Raw genomic sequence first — 23,930 nt, 5'->3', positions numbered from 1 at the left:
TTTTCTTCCCTTTTTTCTTTTATTTTCTGTAATGCATCGTAATTCTGGGAACTGTTTTTAAATGGAAGCCTATTCTAGAAAAAGGAATAGCCTTTATATGCGCACTGGATAGAGTTTTTCTTCAATCATCTTCATATTATGTATTAGTCATTCTTCATCAGTTATACTGCTTTTTAGGACAGCTCGGTGAAAGCGATAAAGCTTTCTGTTGTGTAGTGGTGACTACTACTTCTCTCATCATCTTCAACGACTAATCAATCAGATTGATGGGTATCTTTTTCCCTTGCATAATAGCCAGCCAATCGGATATTTGTTTCTCCTTTTAATCACACGAATGTTTGGGGTTGTGTGTTGTAGATTATCACGCCAAGATTAGCTCTTTTTTTCTAGAAATAATTAGTCATTTTATGTTTCTTTTTTCATCTGTAAATGTGTCTTATGAAGTGAGATATTTACCTGCACCTTCATCAATTTGGCACTTTCATTGTCTAAGACCAAGTCATTCGAGGTGTCCTGTCATTCTCTGTTGAGGATACAGATATACATTGTCCTGACTCCTTCTCTAACTTTCCCTGTAGTGATGGGCGGTGGTGGCCCACCCCCTCCCGGCATCTCCATGATGCAGTCCAACCAGAAGCAGAGGATGCCCCCACCGCCAGGAGAGGACGGCAGAGAGGTACGCAATGGCATCTGGGTTTAAGCCTTCAATGTTGACTATCAATTCAATTCAAGAGATATTGTTGTCATTGACGAAATACATTTCACAAAGAAATTGCGTTTGGAAAACACTACATTCTCCGGGCTGCAGCGTCTAGCGCGCCGCCACTACTGACAAGTCTGCTTGGTATCAATTGCTGGTTGCAGCAATTCATATCAAGAAGATTGCAATGGCCGTAATGTTGAGTAAAGTGACCAGTTTCCAAAGTTTTTACCTTAGCTGAGATAACAATGCCACTTTCACATGCTCTTTCGTTATCTGCCGTCATCTTGTGCGTCTGCAATTAATTGACTGCGAATGCGAACTGTGGATGGCTGTACTCTCTCTTGTTCTTTGTATTAGACAGTATAAATCTGTTATATCTGTAGAACAGATATGATTTCATTGCTCCTGATAATGTGTTAAGTGACCTCCATCTCTGAATATCGATTCTTATCATTTGCTGATCCATCCATCTTTCTCTTGCACTCTCTTGTTCTTTCTCTCTTTCACTCTTTTTTTTCTCCCCGCTCTTTCCTCTCCACTTTTCCCAGTCATGGCAGGGTGAAGAGGTGGGTCTTGGGCCCAAGATCCCTCAGGCCCTGGAGAAGATCCTGCAGCTGAAGGACATCCGGCAGGAGGAGCTCAGCGCTGCCCCTCCAGGTCAGGAAGCCCAACTGCATCTCATATATTATACAGCAGACACAATGGACTGCACAAATCCTGTTATGTATTAAGGGTGGTTTATGCCTCGAGATCAGCGTCACTGCATCATGATGCAGTGAGCCGCGCAGTTAACGTACTGAAGCCCCCCCCATCACGCAGGTACTCTGGGGCACCTCCCCAAAATTGTGTCTCGACGCAGGGAGCGACGGCGTGAAAGGGCGAAAATAGGTCTCTGATTGGTCCTCTCGACCAGCCTGCTCTGTCCTCGAGTCGAGAACAAGCGCTAGTTCTACTTCCTTGTTCTAACCTTCGTCGGTCTACGGACTGTGAGCTCTTCATTAAATAAGTTGCCCGTGCTTTGTTGTTTGATTTATTTACACGAACCGAAGACAACACATGCGCTTGCAAGTTACGACGCTGAAGTTATTTGGACAGTTGAACAGTGGTTCCGAGGTCGAGGAAACATTCCGCTTCGTCCTCGACAAATGAGCCACTTCTTTGTTCCAAACTACTACTGTGGCTGCCAGTGCGATCAAACATGCACGTGATATAAAGATTTAATGTTTTATTTTCATTCTCGTCGAGTCTGTGATGCTAAAAAACAACCGACACGTCTAGTTTACTCTTTGTATTGAAGGCAGTTTCAGCGTGGAATGACATCGCGCAGACCGTGCTTCAAAACAGGGCATAAACAAGAATTAACTGCATCATGGCTGCGTCAAGCTCACTCTGTGGCACAAGTAGGAAGCATAACTGAGCCTTTAGCCAGGCCAGCCACGCCCTCTTAGTGATGCAACACCTTTTGCGTTGCTACTAGTCAGGCCAGGAGCAATACAAATAACGTTTCTGAGGTGCGGAGAAATGGGGAACTCACTACCCACTTTGTCAGGAACCAATCATTTTGGAGCAGCTCTGGATAGAGGCGTGTTCAAGGCAGTGACATTTTTTAAATTGGAGATGTTCTATTAGGACTTAGTTTAAGCTTCGGCACAGCTTTTTCTGACCTTGACCAGTAGCAAACCGAGGGAGGTGGGTCAACCATGCCGTTTGGGAAACGTTAATCGTTATGGTCTTGGTCAGACCAAGTTTCGAAAGGAGATTTGAAATTCGATGATTATCAGGCAAATTATGTATGTCCAGTTATGGAATCCAAGATCAAAAAGGCATCAAAGGTCTCCCCATGTACTACCATTTGTTACGTTTTCAGTCTTGGGTTACATACAGAGGAGTGACTTCAGCTCTTCATGTCCTGCTCATAAGGATCGGAAACATTCTTGTTTGAGGTCTAGTGTCATTTTCAGGCATCATTTCAGGACTTGCTGTGAACTCACCATGTGTTTATCTTGTCAACAGCTGCGGAGGAGGACAACGAGGCTCCTGATGCTGATACGAATAATGTCCAAGTCCTCTCTGAGACTGAAGATGACGACATCGGCCTCTCCAAGAAAGAGGTGTGTGAATTAAACTTGATGACACGTTTATAACTTTCAATTGACTGAAAGTGTTGTAACGGGCAGCATACTCAAGCCAGGCTATACCTGAAAGGAGTAGGGTGGGGGCACACTACAAGATGTAGGTCACTGGTGTGGCACTATTGTATGGATTAAATTATTTTTTGTTTTGTTTTACTGGATTATCCTGAACCTATTCATTGCTTGTCCATTAATTGCCAATTAAGTACTTTATGAGCATTAGCTGTGTCTGCCTCTGGAAAAACCTCAATGACCGAGGTGCAACCAACGAACCGCAGCAAACAGACTTAACGCATTCAAAAGAAAGGAAAAGCTTCCTACACCAATAGAGCATTGTGAAAGGAGGACAGATTCTCGTCCCAACCATAATTATTCTCCATTTTCACCTTCCAGGCAAAATTTATTTTTGCTGCAAGGGTTTGCCTAGCCTGTTTAACACAAGTGAGAGAGTCTGGAGACCACCTACACAATTTCTTGTAGGAGAGGGTGGTGTACGATTGCTGATTGCTGTTTATTTGGTGTTACAAATATATAATTTGGCATACACATAGCCCATAGTCAATCGTGTCCAACCAAACTGCAAGCTTCCCTTTGTAACGTAGTGCACATCATCGCCTCTCTCCCCCCCCCTCCCTCCTATCCTGACAGGCCAGACCATTCATTTTGGGAGCATAATAACATGCATCGTAAATGTTAACTGTCAGCGATTGGTCAGAGCTCATTTCAAACCAGAGCTGAGCTCACTTCTCCCGCCCAAGTGCTCCAGGGCATCGAGGACCCAGACCTAAAATGAATTCAAGTAATTAATGTGGTCTGGTAAAATCAGGCTACACCCCTCCCCTCTATCTGATTGGTTCTTTGCCTCAGGCCAGCGCTTTGGTGCTGCGATCCATGCTGTCTTCCAGATCGGAACGATCATGCAAAGGAGCATGGGATTTCCCAGACTAGGATTTGTCTAGTTTACTAAGCTGACGAAATGCCTTATTTGTTCTGGATGTTGATCGGGTGTTTTCTGGTTTCGTTTCTCTTAGAAAAACCGACGTCGTCGCAACAGGAAGAAGAAGAAGAAGAAGCGTGACCAGGAGAGCGAAAAGCAGAAGGAGAAGGAGAACGAGGAGGAGGAGAAGAAAGGAGAGAAGGAGAACGATCCGGAAGTGGAGATAGAGTACATCACAGAGGAGCCGGAGATCTACGACCCCAACTTCATCTTCTTCAAGAGGATCTTTGAGGCCTTCAAGGTCAGACTCCTCGTCAAAGAGAGACGATGCGTGTACAATCTTTCAGGGGTATTTTCATGTCATGATTCAGGATTCTTTGGCGGATCTTCAAGACTCTCTTCAAGATGCGGTCAGACACGTATCAGAGATCTGCGCAATCTTTTGGGTCTATAAATTTGTTACAATTAGAAGGCGGCGTGGGTCAGTGGGCGAATGTGGCGTACTAAAATGATGTCTTCAAGGGCATAACCCCAACTTCATGTTCTTCAAGAGAGTCTTGGAGGCATTCAGGGTCAGACAGATGGTTGAAGTGGATGGATGTAGAGACACCAGTGTTGCATTAGTTTCATTATTGCATGGGTCTTCGACGTACCTACTTTTAAAGTTCAGTCAGTTTGGAATTGCTTGAAGAAGGTCAGTAGACCGAAAAGTTGCAGTAAACCATGCAAATGTGAACAGTGTGCGGGAGCTTTCTTTGCTTTAACGTTTGTGACACAGGGGTTCCACTCCTACGCCCCTGACCAAGGAGGTGTTCAAGAATTCTTCACTTACTAAAGTTCAGTCAGTTATCATTAAAAATGTAGTCATTTGTAGTCATTACTTAATCTTGATCTTCAAGGCCTTCGAAGTCGGACACACAGATCAGGAATCTGTGCAATCACATATGCAGTTTGCACTTCATGTTATGCTTTTTTAGTGTCTTAAAATTAGTTGAAATAAAATCCCCTATAAATCCTATAAATTGTGTATATACAGAAGAAATAACATACCGGTAGTATAAATATTTATCGGCACAAATCAGTTAATTGCATTGCAGCTGACAGACGATGTGTAGTAGATGCAATATAAATAATATTTACTGCACAAAAGAAATACTGTACTAGAACCTATCTTGGGACTTTTTGCCTTTCATAAATGTGATCATTGACTACATTTTCCTTTGTTCTGTATGCAGTTGACAGACGATGTGAAGAAGGAGAAGGAGAAGGAGCCGGAAAAGCCAGAGAAGGTCGAGCCCATCAAGAAGAAGGGATACGCGGAGGAGAAGAGGGATGATGACGACGACGACAGTGATGACGTAAGAAACGCTTTGGACTTATTTGTGTGTGTGTGTGTGTGTCTGTGTGTAGAAGTTCAAGGCTTAAGTCATGTTTGGGTCTAATTACATGGAAGTCCTTGTGCTTGCGCCTTCAGTTTTCAACGTTCAGGTGTAAGGCAGGAAAATGTGATCAATGCTAAAAGTTCAGAAAGCACAGCACAAATACTGTGTTCTTTTTTTCCCCTTTTAATTTCTATTTTGCCTAAAGAAATAAACAAATAAAAGAGGTGTTCAGTGTGCTGTGTTTCATGTTTGTGTCTGTTAAGAGAAACAAAGCATTTACATTGCACTTGCATCAAGGGAACATTAGAGTTCAGTAAAACTGGGCTTACACTGTGCGACTTTTGCCCCGATTTGGCACTCGCATGACTTTTGAGAGTCGGGCCGATTTTTTGCTCAATCGCAGGTCAATCGTGAGTGTCGCATCGTGCAGTGTACATGGGTAACGACAAGCGATTTCGCCTCACGATGGTGCAATTGCAGGGTCGCAAGAAAATCAAAACGGTTTGAAATTCTGGTCGTGGCTCGTGCGTAAATCGCACAGTTAAAGCAGTGCTACGACCCGATTTGACACTTCACATGCACAAATAATAGGGCCGTGCGATTCGCTGTTGAGCGCGACCTCATCTCCACCTCAGGTGCGCATGTTCCCTCCTCTGCAGACCGGGGAAACATGCCTGTCGCGTCGTATGGTGGAAGCATTTCGCTCGCGTCCGACTGTCGGCTCATGCAGTGTGAGGACGTGAGTCGTGAGCTGTGAACTTTTAAACAGTGAAATTCCATCGTGCAGTGTGATCAGAAGCTTAAGACCCACGAGTGAAAATATCGCACAGCGTATGCCCGACTTAAGTTGTTAAGATTTCCAATTCAATTCAATTATTTTATTAAGGGATAGCCCCTTGAGATGCTCCATCTCTTTTTCGAGGGGGGCCCTATTTATCATGGCCTGTACCTAACCCAAAATGTTAACCTAGATTGAACGAGAAAATTTGGCTTTTTTTGTGGTGGACCTGAAATGGAAGTAATGGCTCTGGTTTGTATATCCATGTCCATCTATCTATATGATGTCTTGGTATTTGCTGTTTAGAAATGAACAAAAGGTAACGGTCGAGTGGTCTGTACATCCAATTCCATTTTTTTATGTGGTGCCTTGGTTGAGCGTCTCCATCTTTTCTTCTGTAGGAAATCAGGCCAGATGTGCCCAAGATGTCCAAAAAGAAGCTGCGACGCATGAACAGACTGACAGTAGCTGAACTCAAACAGGTAACTCCTTTTATTTTACTTGTTTACTTTTGGGACAGCAGTTGAGTGGGAGGAGACGGGGGAGGGTCGGGAAATGACTCGGGTCGGGAATCGAACCCCGGTCCCCGTGGCGCGCCGCGTAGCAGTCTAACGCCTAGTACCGACTGGGGAAACTGCACGCGGGATCCGCGACGCGCAATATCGCGCTGGGGGTGTGGTCACGGATACTCCCATTAGATTCTCCCCGGGGCTAACTACGCTGCTCACCCGACTTTCGAGCCTCGCGGCGCGGCATGTGTCTCGCAGCTGACACCGGGTAGACCGAGCGAGATAACAAACGGCGAACGGTCGTTTGCACACATTACTCACCCAATATCACAACACAGTGTACACATGGCTTAAATACGATTGTATTTTGGTCCTAGATAACATTTAAGCCCCGTTATATCATTATAGAAGTACAGAAGTAGTCTAATATAAGCTTGTAGCTGCCTGGTTCTGGTAAAATGCTAACGTTAGCTTACCCGGTTAGCTCAAAACATCGAGTGATCAAATGGCAATGTGGGGTAACCTATTTGTGTTACATAAGTTCGTGGTGCATTTTTACATCAATCCGTGGTAGTCGTGACATTTATAAGCATTTAGGGTCTTTATATTAAGCAAAAACGTGATGTTGGAAATCACAGAAATCGCCGCCATGTTTTTCAAATGTTTTTGTAACTCCCGCCCTTGCTACCCATACGCCCATCTGATTGGTTATTGGACCATCAAATTTGCATGATATAGAGATCTCTTCTATATCAAACCGCGTCCCGCTGCGATATCGCTTCCCCTCCGCGCTGTCAAGCGCGATATCGCCCCCATTCAAAGTCAATGAGAGCGGAGCGGAATTACTCTGTGTGGGTACGGGCCGTAATGCCCAACCGACTAAGCCCCGTCTGGGACGTCGCCTATTGAAAGCGTGAAAGTGAAAAGCCCACCTGGGAAACTCCAACTCCCTTCGTCCACTGCATTCAAGTGTTTGTTGCACACAATGAAATTGCATTTATGCCTCACCCGTGCAAGGGGGCAGCCCCCAATGGCACCCCAAAGGATCAGTGCAGCGGGAATCTACCATGCTCAGGGCACCTCAGTCAGGGAGGAGGATGGGGGAGAGCACTGGTTAATTACTCCCACCACCAACCTGGCGGGTCGGAAGTCTGACGCCCTAACCGCTTACCCATGACTGCCCATTTGACCTTGAATGACCTTTATTATTTCAACCTCAGCTGGTGGCACGCCCAGACGTGGTGGAGATGCACGACGTGACGGCGCAGGAGCCCAAGCTGCTGGTGCACCTGAAGGCCACGCGGAACACGGTGCCCGTGCCGCGCCACTGGTGCTTCAAGCGCAAGTACCTGCAGGGCAAGCGAGGTATCGAGAAGCCACCCTTCGAGCTGCCCGAGTTCATCAAGCGCACCGGCATCCAGGAGATGAGGGAGGCCCTGCAGGAGAAGGTGTGTACACGTGCACGCACGCACGCGCGCACACACACACACACACACACTCCGGTATACGTATGAACGGCCATCCGGTTACTTTGCTCGTGAATGTGCGTTATGCCCCTTTTTGGGGGGAAAACAATCTGAATGTCTCATTAACTTACATGCTATATCGGACAGCCTAAATGAACACAGTCCATGCTTCAGCCACGGCTGTTTGGCTATATTATTTGAACAGCCGACAACACAACACGGCATGTTGAGCGTGAACAACGCTAGTCTACAGGTCCTTGTCTTTCGTTTATTCTTTCCCAACACCACCAATTGACTTGCATTGGCTTTTCCCCCAATGTTTTCCCCCAAAAAGGGGTGTAACGCACATGGCACACGTCACGCCGTTCATGCGTATCCACAAGAATGTAATATGCTAGCCCTGCTCATTGACCTGTATGGAGGGATATCTCCAGTTCTATGTAATATCTCCAAGCACACAACACACAACAGCATCACAGCAGTAAGAAAAAACTTAAGTCTTATGTTGTTGGGTTTTTTTTTGGATTCTGATTGCCCTTCTTCCCCCTGTAGGAGGACGCTAAGACCATGAAGACCAAGATGCGCGAGAAGGTGCGTCCCAAGATGGGCAAGATCGACATTGACTACCAGAAGCTGCACGATGCCTTCTTCAAGTGGCAGATCAAGCCCAAGCTCACCATCCACGGAGATCTCTACTACGAGGTACACTTGACATTTCACATCCACATTTGCAGGGCCAAAGCGCATAGCCTCGCGTGCCATCCTGCGTACTTGCGCCAAGAGACTTAGCTCCGTACTGGTCTGGGGATTTTTTTCTGGGGAGCGATTTCAACGGCAGGATCTTGCCGGCCAATCCCTCCCAGAAAAACGTGAATAAGCGCCCCACGTGGGGGCGAAAGGGGGAGGACGCTTGTGAAGATGACGTAAACGTCTGCGCCAGAGCCATTGGTCTGCGCTATGTTGTTGTTGAGTAACTGTCAGCGATTGAGTGAGAGCTGTCCAATCATTTCAAACCATAACTGAGTGCAAACTTCCTGCTTCCTTCAATCGCGTCAGATCACGCAACCCCCAGACCATGAATACGAAATGAAATGGTAGTATTATGGGATGGTCAGGACCAAGCTACAAAGCGCAAAGTTCATTTGGGCTAGGTCAGACCGAGGAAGGGCCGTGTTGGCCTGAAATGTCACAAGAATTAAAAATAAATAAAAGGGAGCTTGTCAGTGTGCGGTTCTTTCTTGCCTTAGCCTACAGTTCGCATTTGCTTTTTATGTTGATGTAGGCGCTACTTTTGTTGCACACCTATACACAGATTGAGTGAATTAAGATGGAGAAATGCTTCTGTGCAACACAATCTTTAAGACTGGGTGCAGCATCAATGCATACATTTTAACAGCATTCCCAATTCTTTCTGTTTAATTATTCTCACCTGGCAGGTCTTAATGAGTTAATGAATGACCCATGCCAGTCTTGTTACCTTTTTAAATAAATCTTTTTATTTTTCACATCTATTGCCTCTGCACTACTGTATGTGTTAATGGAATGGGGTTTTATTGGGGTTTTATTACAGAAACAGTGCTTGTTTCTCACAATCTGCAAGAAGGAAGTTGGTTGAAGCTACATTTTTACCTGTTTTAGATTATGGGGACATTTTTTATAGACACACCACCAAGGCACTTTTACAATCACTTGACTCTACTTATCACTCTGCTTTAAGATTCATCACTAGAAGAAAGCATTCTACGCACCATTGTGTGTTGTATGACCTAGTAGGCTGGCCATCACTAGATTTTAGACGTCATAAACATTGGCTTTTATTCGTATACAAGGCCTTAGTTGGCCAGCTCCCCTTGTATATACAGAGCCTTTTATCTTTTAGCAGTCAAGGATACAACCTACGCTCAAGTAGCTACATTGTTTTAAATGTCCCCATGATAAAAACAGAATTTGGTAAAACTGCTTTTATTCATTGTGCCCCAACTCACTGGAATGAACTGCAGAAATCTCTTAAGCTTGCTGTTTTTATGTCTGTAGCTGAGTTTAAAACCTATCTTAATGACACTTTTAAATCTGTCTGCACTTGCTTTTAATATTCTAATCTCCTTCTAATGTTGTTTTATGTTTATTATTTTATGGTTTTTATTGTGTAATTTTATCTCTTTATCCATATTGATTTGTTCTGTTTTGTCTGTGTCCTGTCTGTAATGTAACTGTTATGTGTGCTGCCGCCTTGGCCAGGGCTCACTTGTAAAAGAGAATTTTATTCTCAATGTGATTTTATTTCCCTGGTAAAATAAAGGTAAAATAAAAAAATCCCCCTTTCTCTCCTCCTCTCCCAGGGTAAAGAGTTTGAGACTCGTCTGAAGGAGAAGAAGCCAGGAGATCTGTCAGATGAGCTGCGTATCGCCCTGGGCATGCCCACTGGAGTGGTGAGGCGCTCTCGCGCTCTCTCTCGCTCTCTCTCTCTCTCTCTCCCCCCCCCTCCTCTACCTCTACCTCTACCTCTCTACCTCTACCTCACCATACCTGCAAACTTGTCACCTTTCGCGAAATTCGCCATTTTGATCTCAAAATAGGTCACTTACGTGAATCGTGTAGATCCGAAGAGGTGTTTTTTTGGGGGGGGGGGCAGACAGAGAAAGACTACAGACAGATATACTGGTACTCTGATAGAATCTGCTAGTAGTAGTTCTACAGACATTATGGTTGAGCGACATTCTATTGATCTTTTACTGGCTGTCCTTCCCATTGGCCGGTAACGTGTGTCGGGGGAAACATTGACCAATCAGAGCGCTAATTCAGACGGCTCAACTGGCGGCAAAACTTTCCAAGGCACCGCTGCAGTCGGAGCGAACAGCTGATGAAACGGTGGTCGCGAAACACATATCCCCCCTGTCATTATCTTCTACCTTGGTACTGTCGCTTTACTTTTACAAATGACCGCTGTCCAAATCACCGTTTCAAAGGACCAAGGTAAATGGGATCTGAGCAGGGTTTGGGAATTGTGATTTGTCTCATTAGCTAAGCTTGAAAAATAAATAGCCCAACGGCAGCAGTCTGTGGTCCTAACATGGATGTTTCGCTTTATTTGAATTGAGGGCAATATCTCAATGCTTGTTTTGATCATTTTGACCAAAACGGTATTGAATCCTACTTCAGAGTGAGAAAATGTGTTAGAATGACGGTAGGCAGGGCCAGACTGCGCTATAAAGTGGCAGATTAGAAGAGAACTAGTTCTAAATTCGGTTCCCTATGTCAGATCATTTAACCGGGAATAGCGAGAGCCCATGTACACACTCGATGAAACCTTCATAAACGTCAGAGGAATGCATAGCAATAGCTATTTGTCATGCCCCCTCCCCTCAATAGCTATTATATGAATCATTTTGCAACGTGTGCAATCATGATTTTAATGTTAGCCACCAAGGACATAGCCTAGGCCTACTATTATTAATCTAAATAGCCTAGTAACCTAGATGGCATCTGTTATCTTTTTCTACAATCTATATAAATAAATAAATAAATCTTCAAATAGTACAACACCATTTTATTGGGGAAATGCATTCGACTAACCTATCATTCATTCATAAATTCACTAAAATGCGTTGGTACTATTTTATATAGGCCTAGGTAGTTATATTATAGGCTACATTACCCTATTATTTACCCTCTCTAGCCAAAAACAACAAATGCTTTAATTTCATAGTCAATTGCAGTGGGGCTCAAAGTTAACACAACCCAAAGTGACCATGTGCTCCCTCCTTTTGGCTGGTAAATAGGACAACTTCAATTTTAACAGGTGGTGAGTTCAGAGGCGCTTCTTGTCACTAGGTCAGATAGGCCGCCGCTTGGGGCCCCCAAACTAGATAGTGAATAACAGCTAAGACTTCAACAGTAGTTGTTGAATTTTCGCTTGGGGTCGCAGCTTAACCTAGAATTGCCTCTGGGTGAGTGTATGTTTGTCTTGTAAGACATAGATTGACTGGTGAGGAATAAAATAATTTCAGAAGTCTGTTTTCTAATTGTGTAGTAAATACTTTTTCCCTGTTTTTTTATTTTTTTGGGGGGGGGGGTTTCGCCGCGATTAGTTTGTCACCTTTTTCAACCCTCCTGAGTTTGCAGGTATGCTCTCTACCTCTACCTCTACCTCTCTACCTCTACCTCTCCCTCTCTCTCTCTCTCTCTCTCTCTCTCTCTCACACGCTCTCTACCTCTCTCTCTATCCTTCATTTCCTACCTCTCTTGCATCACTAAGAAACACACACTCTCCTTGTCTCTGGGTATCTATGAAATGACTTACTGGCTCAGCAAAAAGCCCAAAGCAATGAAAGCCTATTCCTACGTGCTTCTACTCTTCTCTCCTTCTATCCTCTACTTTCCGGTCCAGTCATCTATTCCTCCTCTTCTCATCTCTCCTCCCCTCACCTCTCCTGTCCCCTCTTTTTACTCCCTCTCTCCTCTCTCCTCATCTCTCCTGTCCTCTCCTTTTACTCCTTCTCTCCTCCCCTGTCTCCTCTCCTCCCCTGTCCTCTCTTCTACTTCTTCTCCTCTTCTCCCTCGTGTCCTCCTCACCTCTCCTTTTCAGTGCTTCTTCCTCTCCAGTCTTCTCTTCTCCTGTCCACATCTCCTCCCTCGTGTCTCCCTCTACTCCTCCTCTCCTCTCCTCCCTTGTGTCCTCCTCCTCTCCTTGTCAGTGCGCTTTCCTCTTCTGTCCTTTTTTCTCCTCTCCTCCCTTGTGTCCTCCTCTCCACTCCTTTTCAGTGCTTCTTCCTCTCCTGTCTTCTCTTCTTCTCCTCTCCACATGAGGGCTAAATTTAGTAGGGAGCCTTGTGGCTGTGGTCCGTGTTCCCTGTAGGCTGCTAGTCCACTTCCAGTCCACTCCTCCACTGGAATCAGTGCAGGGCAGTTCTGGTCATGCTCGCTTGGTTTAGAAAGTAAAAATCCTGTCACATAATATGGTGCTTCAGCCAAGCCTAATGGTCCTAATCCAGCTGATTTTAATTCGTACATCTCTGCAATCAAGTAAGTTAAGTATTTAGTGTTCTCATCTGTGTTAGGAGCACAGGAAAGGGAAGCAGGGCCAAACCTATACTTTCTCAAGCCACCTTGGGAAGTGGTGACCTGAATTATGCCTTGGGTTTCATTCTTTAACCCATTTTAGCCTAAACCCTTTTTTTGGAAAAGTGCCCACTGCCTATTGAAACTTAAATATGTCATCCTCTGAAGCACAAGCTGGGACCCTAATTTTGCATTAGTATGTGTTCATTCAGCTCTAACATACCCTCATTAATAAAAAAAAACTCAAATCCCAAGAGCCTGAGTGCAGTGTACATGTCGCTCCAGGCTGAAATAGGTTAACACCTCCAACAATAGGTTAACACTCACACTCACTTTCCCACCACCTCAGGACACCGATTTGGTGTGGGCTCCCATGAGTCTTCCGAACGCGGATTTGCGGAGAAGTGACTTGTGCTGAAGGCTATGCTAAAGCCTCCAGTGGCTATGCTAAAGCCTCCAGTCACATTTCAATTAGCACCTTTTAAAAAAGTGGAGAAGTCGCGATGACACTATCGCCTAAATAGGCTACTTAACAATTCTTAACTGGGTGCTGAATCCCACAAAAACTTGAATGAATAAAAGAAGCGAAGGACAGCACTCTTCAGATTTCTTCTTTGTTTATTCGCCCAGGGGTCATGTTTATGAACACCTTTACATTTTTACAACGTTTTTATGAGCGCTTACATGATTAACTGCATTAGCTGTATTACTGTGATAAGTCTTTGTGCTCATTCCTCCTCTTTCTATGATGTTGTGTGTGTGTATGTAGAACTCCCACAAAGTGCCCCCTCCGTGGCTGATCGCCATGCAGCGTTACGGGCCTCCCCCCTCCTACCCCAACCTCAAGATCCCCGGACTCAACGCACCCATCCCCGAGGTAGGTGGACATTCATTACACGCACGCACACACACACACCTGCACCTGCACATGTATGCAAATACAAAGATATACACCCAAATGCTTAAAGGAGCAGACATCTGGTGGAGGCCAGGAATCTGTGTGTGTAACCCCTCTTCATTACATTTACACAAAGAACAACAGCACAGTCTGGTAGACGGCAGCGCATGCAATACAAAGCATTTGTCAGAATATACTCTGAGAATCTGTAATTTGAAGATATTGAACATCACTAAACAAACATCTGAAATGTATCAAAACATCCCGGGGAAGGCACCTGTGCAACTAAACTGGCTATCAGTAACAGGCAGATGCAAACGCATTGAAGTCATATGCCAAGGAGCACAAGCAGGGAGACCATCTTTGTGGAAATGTTGATGATGGGACACATGCGCAATGCGCATATCTTGGAACAAAAGAATTGTAATTGCATGTGATTGTGCATGTCGGTCATATACTGTGCAACTGACGCACAGCAGACAGGGAATATGTTTCAAAAGTGATTTTGAAGGACACTGTTAATAGCAACTTCAACAGCTTGTGTCTCCCTGATTAGCTCTCCTTGAGATTCTGGAATATATTACAATACATTAGGATGCACACTGCTCTGACGGCCTGTCAGTGCCTGAATGCCATATCTTGGTCTTCTTCTGGATGAACAAAAAATGGTGCTGTTTTCTAAAGACTATAATCTTCTTTTCCCTCCTTTCTCTCTACTTTTGACATTCTTGTCCCTTTCTCTTCTTTCATTGCCTTATCTTTCTTTCTCTTCCAATGTTCATCTGTCGAATCTTTGAATGTCAAATTTCTTTCTTTCTTTCTGTCTTTCTTTCTTTCTTTCTTTCCGTCTTTCCTCCTTTTGCGCTCTCTCTCTCTCTCTCTCTCTCTCTCTCTCTCTCTCTCTCTCTCTCTCTCTCTCTCTCCCTCCCCCCATATAGGGTTGTTCGTTTGGCTACCATGCTGGTGGCTGGGGTAAGCCTCCTGTGGATGAGACTGGTAAGCCCCTGTATGGAGACGTGTTCGGGACCAACGCCACAGACTTCCAGGTGAGACATACGTGCACACTCGTATCAGAACTGACACCATAGATTTCCAATTGGTACACACACATACACGGATGCAGGGCTGTAAATTAACACCAGCCAACCAGCTAAATGCCGGTGAAATTTCAGTTTGGCTGGTAAAAAAACCTTACTAGCCACTTTGACCCATTAGTGAGTGTGTGTTTGACTAGTAAAATCTACATCTACAAGCCATTTTGACTGGTGATGAGAAGTTCATTTAGAGCCCTGCATGGATTTATATACACACGCCTCCATTGTACCCATTATGCATATGCACACACTCATTACATGTGCACACACATTATGCATATGCCCATAATACAAACATGCGCACACACATACAGACATTCTGTATATAGACATTTGCATTTTGTCATACATTACACATACTGTGTGTATACACATCTCTTTCTATCTTTTACCATCAGTTGCAGCAGTAATACTGGTGGCAACGATTGGTTGGAGTTTTGGGATCAATGATTTTTAGGACCTCTGTTGACCAAAACAGGGAGGAGGTAGTTGGTTTACTAAATAAACATAACCATCATAACCACTCCTCCACCACCATCTCTCTCTCGCGCGCTCTCTCTCGCTCTCGCTCTCGCTCTCGCTCTCTCTCTCTCTTGATCTCTCTCTCGCTCGCTCTCTCTCTCTCTCTTCCCCCCCCCCTGTAGGCCAAGGCTGAGGAGGAAGAGGTGGACCGCACTCCGTGGGGAGAGCTGGAGCCGTCTGATGAAGAGTCTTCTGAGGAAGAGGAGGAAGAGGAGAGCGACGAGGACAAGCCAGACGAGACCGGCTTCTTCACACCCGCAGACAGGTACACACACACACACACATTTTGGCTCACGTTTACACACACACACACACACACACACACACACACACACACACACACACACACACACACACACACACACACACACACACACACACACACACACACACACACAACCCAAGCATGCACTTTCTCACATTCACACACACACCTTTTATCACACCCACACAGACACTTTTTCTCACCTCTTATCCCACACCTTGGCAGACCTGCACTGCACCTCAAAAGCCTTCAGCGTCAGTCACACTATGAGAGGGGTGGAATAGAGACAGGGATACGAAGGAATGTCTGTTGCCTCCTGTAAGATTTATACTGCACTTTCAGATGGGCTGTTGATATTTTAACCCATTTTGTCCTAAGCCCTTTTTGGGAAAGGGTGCCCTCTGCCTTTTAAATCCTAAATATCTCAGCCTCCGAAACACATACAGACATGAAATAAGATACATTTAAAATGTAGAACCTTCATTTTGCACTAGGATAGTGTTCATTCAGCTCTAACATGCCCACATGTTTAATAAAACGGCTCAAATCCCAAGAACTTGAATGCAGCGTATATGTCGCTCCAGGACACAATGGGTTAAATAGGATTATTTGCAGTTGTAGCTTATTTATTTACTAAGCCACATCACTCTCGTCATCCATTCCAACGTACTGTAAATCTGGTTTTTTTCTGTTGCATGGCTTCCTGTAGAATAAGTATTTGCAGAGGATTTGAAGAATCCCTCAATTTTCTCAGGGTCTTCCTCATCCTCTCCCTCTCTTCAGTGGTCTGATGAGACTTCTTGTTTTCCTATTGCATGGGCACCCCCTGGGGGTGCGCCTGAGATTTCAGGGGGTGCGCGGGATTTTGATTATGTTGAGGTTGCGACCAAAATTTTGGTTGGGAACATTATATTTAGTCCAATTCAAGACAAAATGAAAACATGTTGGGTCCCCATTTAAAGTCATTAAGGTATTGATTAATGTCCCAAGCAAGAATTATTGCAATTAATCACTAAAAATGATTTTTAGTATGTATACACATGTAGAAGTTTGGGTTGGGGGTGCGTGACTTCTCTTCGGCACAGGTAAGGGGGTGCGTTAGGAAAAAAGGTTAAGAATCACTGTCCTATAGCATGCATGTCTTGTATCCCCCCTTCTTTCTCTCTCTCTCTCGCTCTCTCTCTCTCTCTCTCTCTCTCTCTCTCGCTCTCTCGCTCTCTCTCGCTCTCTCGCTCTCTCGCTCTCTCTCTCTCTCTCTCTCTCGCTCTCTCGCTCTCTCGCTCTCTCGCTCTCTCGCTCTCTCTCTCTCTCTCTCTCTCTCTCTCTCTCCCTCCAGTGGTCTGATCACCCCTGGAACTTTCTTGTCATGTTGCATGGTTTCCTAATGTATAAATATGAATTTTTGACTCGTTCCTTTCTCTCCCTCTCTCTCTCCAGTGGTCTCATCACTCCTGGAGGCTTCTCGTCGGTGCCTGCAGGCATGGAGACCCCAGAGCTCATCGAGCTCAGGAAGAAGAAGATCGAGGAGGCCATGGACGGGTACGATTTGGCTTTTCCTGTGTCTGTGTACTAAATTAACTTTTCTTTTCCAACAGCAGCCAAAATGACTGGTAGATGTTAATCTTACTAGACTCACTAAGGTCTCTAAATGACTAGTAGGTTGGTGTTTTCTGCCAGGCAAACTGAAATTTCACCAGCATTTGGCCGGTTGAGTGGTGCTCAATTTGGAGCCCTGGTGACGACATATCTTTGAGTGGCCACTGCTTTGAGGGCTTTGTTTTTTGATGGAATTGGGTGGAAAATGTATCTTTGTCAGTGGTCTGCACTTTTGTGTGCCTTTTTCTAGTTCTACATTTTTCAGTGACTAAATTATTACTTATGGCTACATATTGTATATCTTTGAATTATGTATTAGTTATGTAGTAATTATTAAATTGCTAAATTGTTACTTACAGTCATATACAGTATATTACTTGGTTGCATATTGTTATATGCAATTGCTAAATTGTTACATATTATTGCTGAGCTGTTTTGATGTTGTTGTGTTCCCTCAGGAACGAGACTCCTCAGCTGTTCACGGTGCTGCCAGAGAGGAGGACGGCGTCTGTGGGCGCAGCCATGATGGCCTCCACACACATCTACGACGTCTCTGGGGTGAATACAATCTCTCTCTCTCTCTCTCTCTCTCTCTCTCTCTCTCTCTCTCTCTTGCTTTCGCTTGCTCTAGCACGCACGCACAATAGTCCTCCACTCACTCCACACATTCATTCAATCCAAACACGTATGGATACTTTATAAAAAAAAATAATTGCACATATTAACTTTCTGGATATGTCTCTCTCTCTCTCTCTCTCTCTCTCTCTCTCTCTCTCTCTCTCTCTCTCTCTCTCTCTCTCTCGCTCTCGCTCTCGCTCTCGCTCTCTCTCTCTCTCTCTCTCTCTCTCTCTCGCTCTCGCTCTCGCTCTCGCTCTCGCTCTCGCTCTCGCTCTCTCTCTCGCTCTCTCTCTCTCTCTCTCTCTCTCTCTCTCTCTCTCTCTCTCTCTCTCTCTCGCTCTCGCTCTCGCTCTCGCTCTCGCTCTCTCTCTCTCTCTCTCCCCTTTCTTTCCACCCTTCATCTGCATACCCCAATCTCGCTCCTCTCTCCCTGCAGGCGATGGCGGGTCGCAAGGCGGGCGGCGGTGGCGGCGACGGGCAGGGCGTGGAGGTGGCGCTGGCCCCCGAGGAGCTGGAGCTGGACCCCATGGCCATGACCCAGAAGTACGAGGAGCACGTCCGGGAGCAGCAGGCCCAGGTGGAGAAGGAGGACTTCAGCGACATGGTGGCGGAGCACGCCGCCAAGCAGAAGGTGAGGAGAGGGTGTGTGTGTGTGTGTGTGGGGCACGTTTGTGTAGAGGAGGAGGACTTAATGGACCTAGGTGGCAGACCATGCCTCAAAGCAGAAGTTAAGGATAGGGATGTATGGACGTGTGTATAGCAGGGCTTGACACTAACACTTGCAAGCCTGCCAAATGCGAGTGAAATTTAGCTTTGGCTACTAGAACCTGACGCGTCACTAGCCATTTGGCCGGTGTGTTACCGCACTCAGTGAGGAGCACCTGATATTGAAGTTGTACTTGTCGCTGACCGCCTTTGTTATACAAACGCAATACAATGCGATGTCGTGAGCCTACAGTACCCATAAGCACCCATGTCACGTGTAAACATTGTCAGCACGAGTTATCCATCCCATAAAGACATGCGCGCATCCATGAAAAGTGGCAAAGGATAATTGTGGATATAATGAAGCGAAGTTTCCTACAACGAAGCGTGAAAATGTGGAGGGAGCCGTGATCACCCTTGTCACATGCATTGTCCACATTCTAGAGCATGTGCGTTAACATCCCGACATCATGAAAAGTAGCCTTGGATAAAAAGTGAGGAGGAGTTTTCTACAACGACGCGTCAAAATGTGAAGGCAGCCTGGAGCTGGTGTTTCTTTATCTGCTGAAAGGCTGCCCGAAACTGAAAAACATCTCCTCTCCTTAAAATAAACTAGCGAAGTTGCTCTCAACTGACAAGCGACACTATATCTGCCTTCTTTTCAATAATAGGCCCAAGAAGAAAATGACAGCTTCATGACAGTTTACAGCGCGAGGCCAAATAGCTACACAGCAAGTCAAGTTAGTTTATATATTTCTTATTTTCCTGGACGTTTCCACCTGCATAATGTCTTCTACTGTGGTTCCCGACTAATAAACCACATCATTCCGACCACCACGACATTTTGATTAAACAAATAATGCACAAAAGGCAATGACAGGAAGTCTGTAGCTCTTTCAGCAGGTAACAGCAACTGTGTGCGCTGTCTAGTTTTTAGATTATGAGAAAATATCAACCCATGATGGTTATGATTGAACATTTTGGCTAGTGAGAAGGCCGAATGGCTAGTGACTCAGAAAAGCCATTAGCCAAAATGGCTGGTAAGCAAAAAAGTTTGTGTCAAGCACTGCTATATAGGTGTGTATCTCTGTGTGTGTAGGAAGACTTAAGCAGCATGGTGGCAGAATGTAGAAGTTTACACGCTAGTGTGTATGTTGTGAGTGTGTGTGTGTGCGTTGTGGGTGAGCACTTGTGTATCTGTGTGTGTGTGGACTTGTCTGCAACATGGTGGTAGAACACTGCCAAACTGTGTGTGTGTGTGTGTGTGTGTGTGTGTGTGTGTGTGTGTGTGTGTGTGTGTGTGTGTTGTGTGTGTGTGTGTGTGTGTGTGTGTGTGTGTGTGTGTGTGTGTGTGTGTGTGTGTGTGTGTGTGTGTGTGTGTGTGTGTGTGTGTGTGTGTCTTCAGCCAGAAAATGGCATTAAGCAAAAGGTAAGACGAGGAGATGAGTATGCATTCTCTTTCTTGGGGTGTGTGTTTGGATATGGAGCACTTCATCCACATACCTCAAGGTAGAAGGTGTGTATCATTGTGTTTGCGCTGCCAAACCTAAGGGAGATGTGTGTTTGAGGCAGAGAAAGACAAGTGGTGATGACTAACCGCAGAGATACACCAGCGGCGATCTGAGCGAGTCGAGCGACGGAAGTAATTGACTTTGCATTGAGTCGAGAGACAAAAGCGATTCTGGAGACTAGAGCGATTTGCGCGACGAGCGCGACAATTTGAAGTTGAAATCTTTTCAACTTTCTATGACGCGGTTCGGCGACAAGCCGCGACAGCCAATGACTGTATAGAGGTCAGTGACCACAGCCAATGGGAATGCTTGAATGCTTTGCCTTCTGCCTGTACGGACATACTCTAGTCTCCTCAATCTCTCGTATCGCTTGCTGCTACACTCTGTCGCTTGAATCGCGTCGCCGCTGGTGTATCTCTGCGGTAAGAATCATCCACACCAGCAGATGGCGACAGAAGATTAGTTTAGAGCGGGTGTGAGCGGGGGAGACTCGCTGACAGAGGGACAGTAAGAGAGGGAGAGAGAAGGATTATTGTTCTGTGTTCAGACGAGTGTTGTTTTCTGGTGACTGAGATGGAAGACACATGGGGAGAGAGAGAGAATGAGAGAGAGAATGAGAGAGTGAGTCAGTGTGTGTCTGGCTAAGAGACACTGAGAAGGTGGCCTCCAGTGACCTGTTGGCAGAGTATGTTACCAAACAGAAGGTGTGTGTGCGAGCCTAGACACCAGGGTATTTTAATGATGCAGTAGTGCATTAGTAAAACTGTGTGTGTGTGTGGGGCTAGCTTAGACACAAGAGTATTTGACTTTCAAGAGCTGCGTGTGTGCACTTAGCAAAGCAGAGGCTGGCGTGCGACAGAAGAGGAAAATGTGGATGCTTGTGTGCTTGCAGGTCTACATGTGTGTGTGCGCTGTGTCAAAAAGAGAACTTGGCTGTGTGTGTGTGAGAGAGCATGCACGCTGCAAAAAAACCAAGAAGTTTAGCCGTATGTGTGAATGTGCGTGCGCTTGCCTGCATGTGCAAGTGTGTGTGACAGGAAAATGAGAAGTTTGGGGGGGGGGGGGGGGGCAGCGTGTGTGAGTGTGTGTGTGTGTGTGTACGTGCGTGCATGCGTGTGTGTATGTTCAGAAAAAAATGTGTATATCACATTCAATTACTTGAAAGTTTATTTATTTTTTATTTTTGAATGATTTTACAATTTGTAGAATATGCACCATTTGGCAATGTGTGTGGGCCTGTTGCGTGGTGATTATTTTCATCAAGTTCATAAGCATTTCATCCCTGCCATACTCCCTATAGTTAAGTAGTACAAGTTAGACAGTCAGTTGCCACATTGCCATGATGGTGCATACCCACATTCCACTGTCTACCCATGGGCAGCTATCTGTCTCAACAGGCCATGGTCTTTGTGTGTGCATGTGTGTGTTGGTGACGCGTACATGTACAGTCTTGCTTGTGCTTGAGAGATAATGGCTCATTCCTGCAAATGCAACTGATAAATTGTTGCTGGTTGCATTCACTACAATGCTAGCACAGCCAAACCGTGCTCAACACTCAAGTTGCACGGTTAATCTTATGGTAATTCACACACATGCTTATTGTATTTATTTATCCATTTATTGTGATTCTCAGTAACTTCTTCGTAAAAATACTGCTTTGATGTTGAAAGATTTGCGAAAATTGCATTTATGTAAATGGATTTTATAACATTTTTTTTAAACATATTTGATTTTTTTTCTCCTCTCCTCTCCTCTCCTCTCCTCTCCTCTCCTCTCCTCTCCTCTCCTCTCCTCTCCTCTCCTCTCCTCTCCTCTCCTACAGCAAAAGAAAAGGAAGGCCCAGCCACAGGATACACGTGGGGGAGCCAAGAAGTACAAAGAGTTCAAGTTTTAAATGCCACATGCCCTGTCTCTCACACACACACACACACACACACACACACACACACACACACACACACACACACACACACACACACACACAAAGAAAGAGAGCCTGGAGCTGTGCTGAGATGCAAGCCAGATGCGACATACACACACAGATATCAACGCCCTTTCCGGACCATCATTTGGACCTGTGCCCAATGCCCATAGTGAATCAGTATGTGCATGTCTTGTGTCCTCTCTGAAGCGGTGGCATAGCGTATCTCCTGTCCCTGAATGATAGAGGCACGTGAAGCACCCACATTACATGTCCATCTTAGAGCTAAAGAGTCAGCCGTGCACGTGCAAAATGCGCACAAGGACAGCGGTGCACAGTCTTGCACGTGCAAAATGTGCAGCTATTCCAGCTCGTAGCGGTTTTAAATGAGATTACAGAGGTTAATTCCTATGAAAACCCATACACATGCATACATGGTAGGCATACGGTCATAAATTGTACTTGCATCTCTTCGTTTTTTTTACATTTGCCTCTAATTTGATGTTTTAGTAACTTTTTGCCAGTCTCCACACACTGTTTAGGTGTGTCTCACCAAAGGATGATTCGCACCGTGAAAAAAAAATGTCTCCTGTGTGTTGTTTTTGTCTCCAACATTTTTATGTAAATAAAAACATTCTGTAACCTTTCAGACGCTGTGTTCTGGAGCTCTCTTTCTTCATGCGCGCACGAACCATAACGTCCCCTTTTGATAGATTGCAACATTCCAGCAACTTCCTGTCAGTGTGAAAGGTGAAACGTAACAAAACAATAACAGACAAACTATATAAAAACGGTGAAATTTAAGGAGGTGCTGATTTGACTACTGACAAATGGCATCCTTTGACGCAAACAGAGTGCACACAAACAAGCTTTCCTGACTTTTTAAAAAAAGTTATGCCTTAGGAAAAAAAAATACCAAGCCTGTGGTCTGGCTGTGTGCGCAAGTCGAGTGTGTATTTTGAGAACGGTATTTTGCCACTGGAGAGACAAGAGCCGCCCTCTTCCTGCTCCGTTTTCAGCTAGTTCTTGCCCAAGTTTCCTTGAACTGGCCTTCCTTTAACGGTCGTGAACCACTGACCCACTAACACCATAAAGAAAAACAGCCTGCACTGCAGCTGGCTGCCACTAGGTGGAGAGCTACCACTAGGTGGATGAGGGTTGAAGGTGACTGGTTGAAGCTGTGCTGGCTGGCGGAGACCCAAGGAATTTGTGACCCACATAGGCTTCCTACTTTCACGTTTTTTTTTCTGACTAGTCAGCAGTGTAACAATGCACACACAATCACGTTTCAATGGCTTTTATTTGGGTCTAAAGACATGGTCAGAATATTTTGGAAGTCATTGACATGCTCTTCCTCTGAAAATTGAGATTAAACAACTTTTCCATCTATGTGTAAAAGTGTAGGCCTATGAAAAACTTGTAATTGCTTCGGTCTGTTTTTTGTGTGCAAAATGCTTACAAAATATTTCAATGCATCTTCAGGTCGGGACTAAAACCCAGGCCTCGACTGGCAATCTGTGGGTGGGCCAACAGTCCACAGCAAGACCCGATGCTACTGCGTTTTAAAAAAAAAATTCTTAGAGACAAGCCAGAATTTAGAGTGAACCGCATGAAAATGCCCAGGCTTTGTTTTGGTCCCAGACCAGTCCAGTGTATTGTGGGAAGCTTCGCTACCCGTCCGGTACACATGGCAGCTGTTCAGATCTACAGGTACCAACATTTAAGCATTGCCCCAAATTCTGGGCCCTTATACAGAGCCACCTACAACGGACTCCCTATTTATATGATGTTAATATGCCAATAAGACAAATATGACTCCCTGTGTGGGGGGTCCC

At 45.2% G+C, this 23,930-nt stretch overlaps 1 protein-coding gene across 4 annotated transcripts in view; it reads left to right on the top strand.

Moving 5' to 3' along the window:
- Nucleotides 1-22,744, top strand: part of sf3b2 (splicing factor 3b, subunit 2) — a 30,904-nt gene extending 8,160 nt beyond the window's left edge. For all 4 annotated transcript variants that reach the window (XM_063186447.1, XM_063186445.1, XM_063186446.1 and 1 more), the window contains exons 7-22: nt 579-676; nt 1,252-1,360; nt 2,717-2,814; nt 3,867-4,073; nt 5,008-5,130; nt 6,334-6,414; nt 7,662-7,889; nt 8,460-8,609; nt 10,247-10,336; nt 13,735-13,842; nt 14,802-14,909; nt 15,602-15,744; nt 17,182-17,283; nt 17,799-17,898; nt 18,395-18,589; nt 21,997-22,744. In XM_063186447.1, the coding sequence (XP_063042517.1) occupies nt 579-676; nt 1,252-1,360; nt 2,717-2,814; nt 3,867-4,073; nt 5,008-5,130; nt 6,334-6,414; nt 7,662-7,889; nt 8,460-8,609; nt 10,247-10,336; nt 13,735-13,842; nt 14,802-14,909; nt 15,602-15,744; nt 17,182-17,283; nt 17,799-17,898; nt 18,395-18,589; nt 21,997-22,068 (2,012 nt within the window). In that variant the 3' untranslated portion in view covers nt 22,069-22,744. The remainder of the gene's footprint in view (nt 1-578; nt 677-1,251; nt 1,361-2,716; nt 2,815-3,866; nt 4,074-5,007; nt 5,131-6,333; nt 6,415-7,661; nt 7,890-8,459; nt 8,610-10,246; nt 10,337-13,734; nt 13,843-14,801; nt 14,910-15,601; nt 15,745-17,181; nt 17,284-17,798; nt 17,899-18,394; nt 18,590-21,996) is intronic.
- Nucleotides 22,745-23,930: the final 1,186 nt, after the last annotated feature.

Source organism: Engraulis encrasicolus, chromosome 21 (assembly GCF_034702125.1).
Source record: "Engraulis encrasicolus isolate BLACKSEA-1 chromosome 21, IST_EnEncr_1.0, whole genome shotgun sequence".
Lineage (NCBI taxonomy): Eukaryota > Metazoa > Chordata > Actinopteri > Clupeiformes > Engraulidae > Engraulis > Engraulis encrasicolus.
This window is presented reverse-complemented; position numbering and strand designations above follow the sequence as displayed.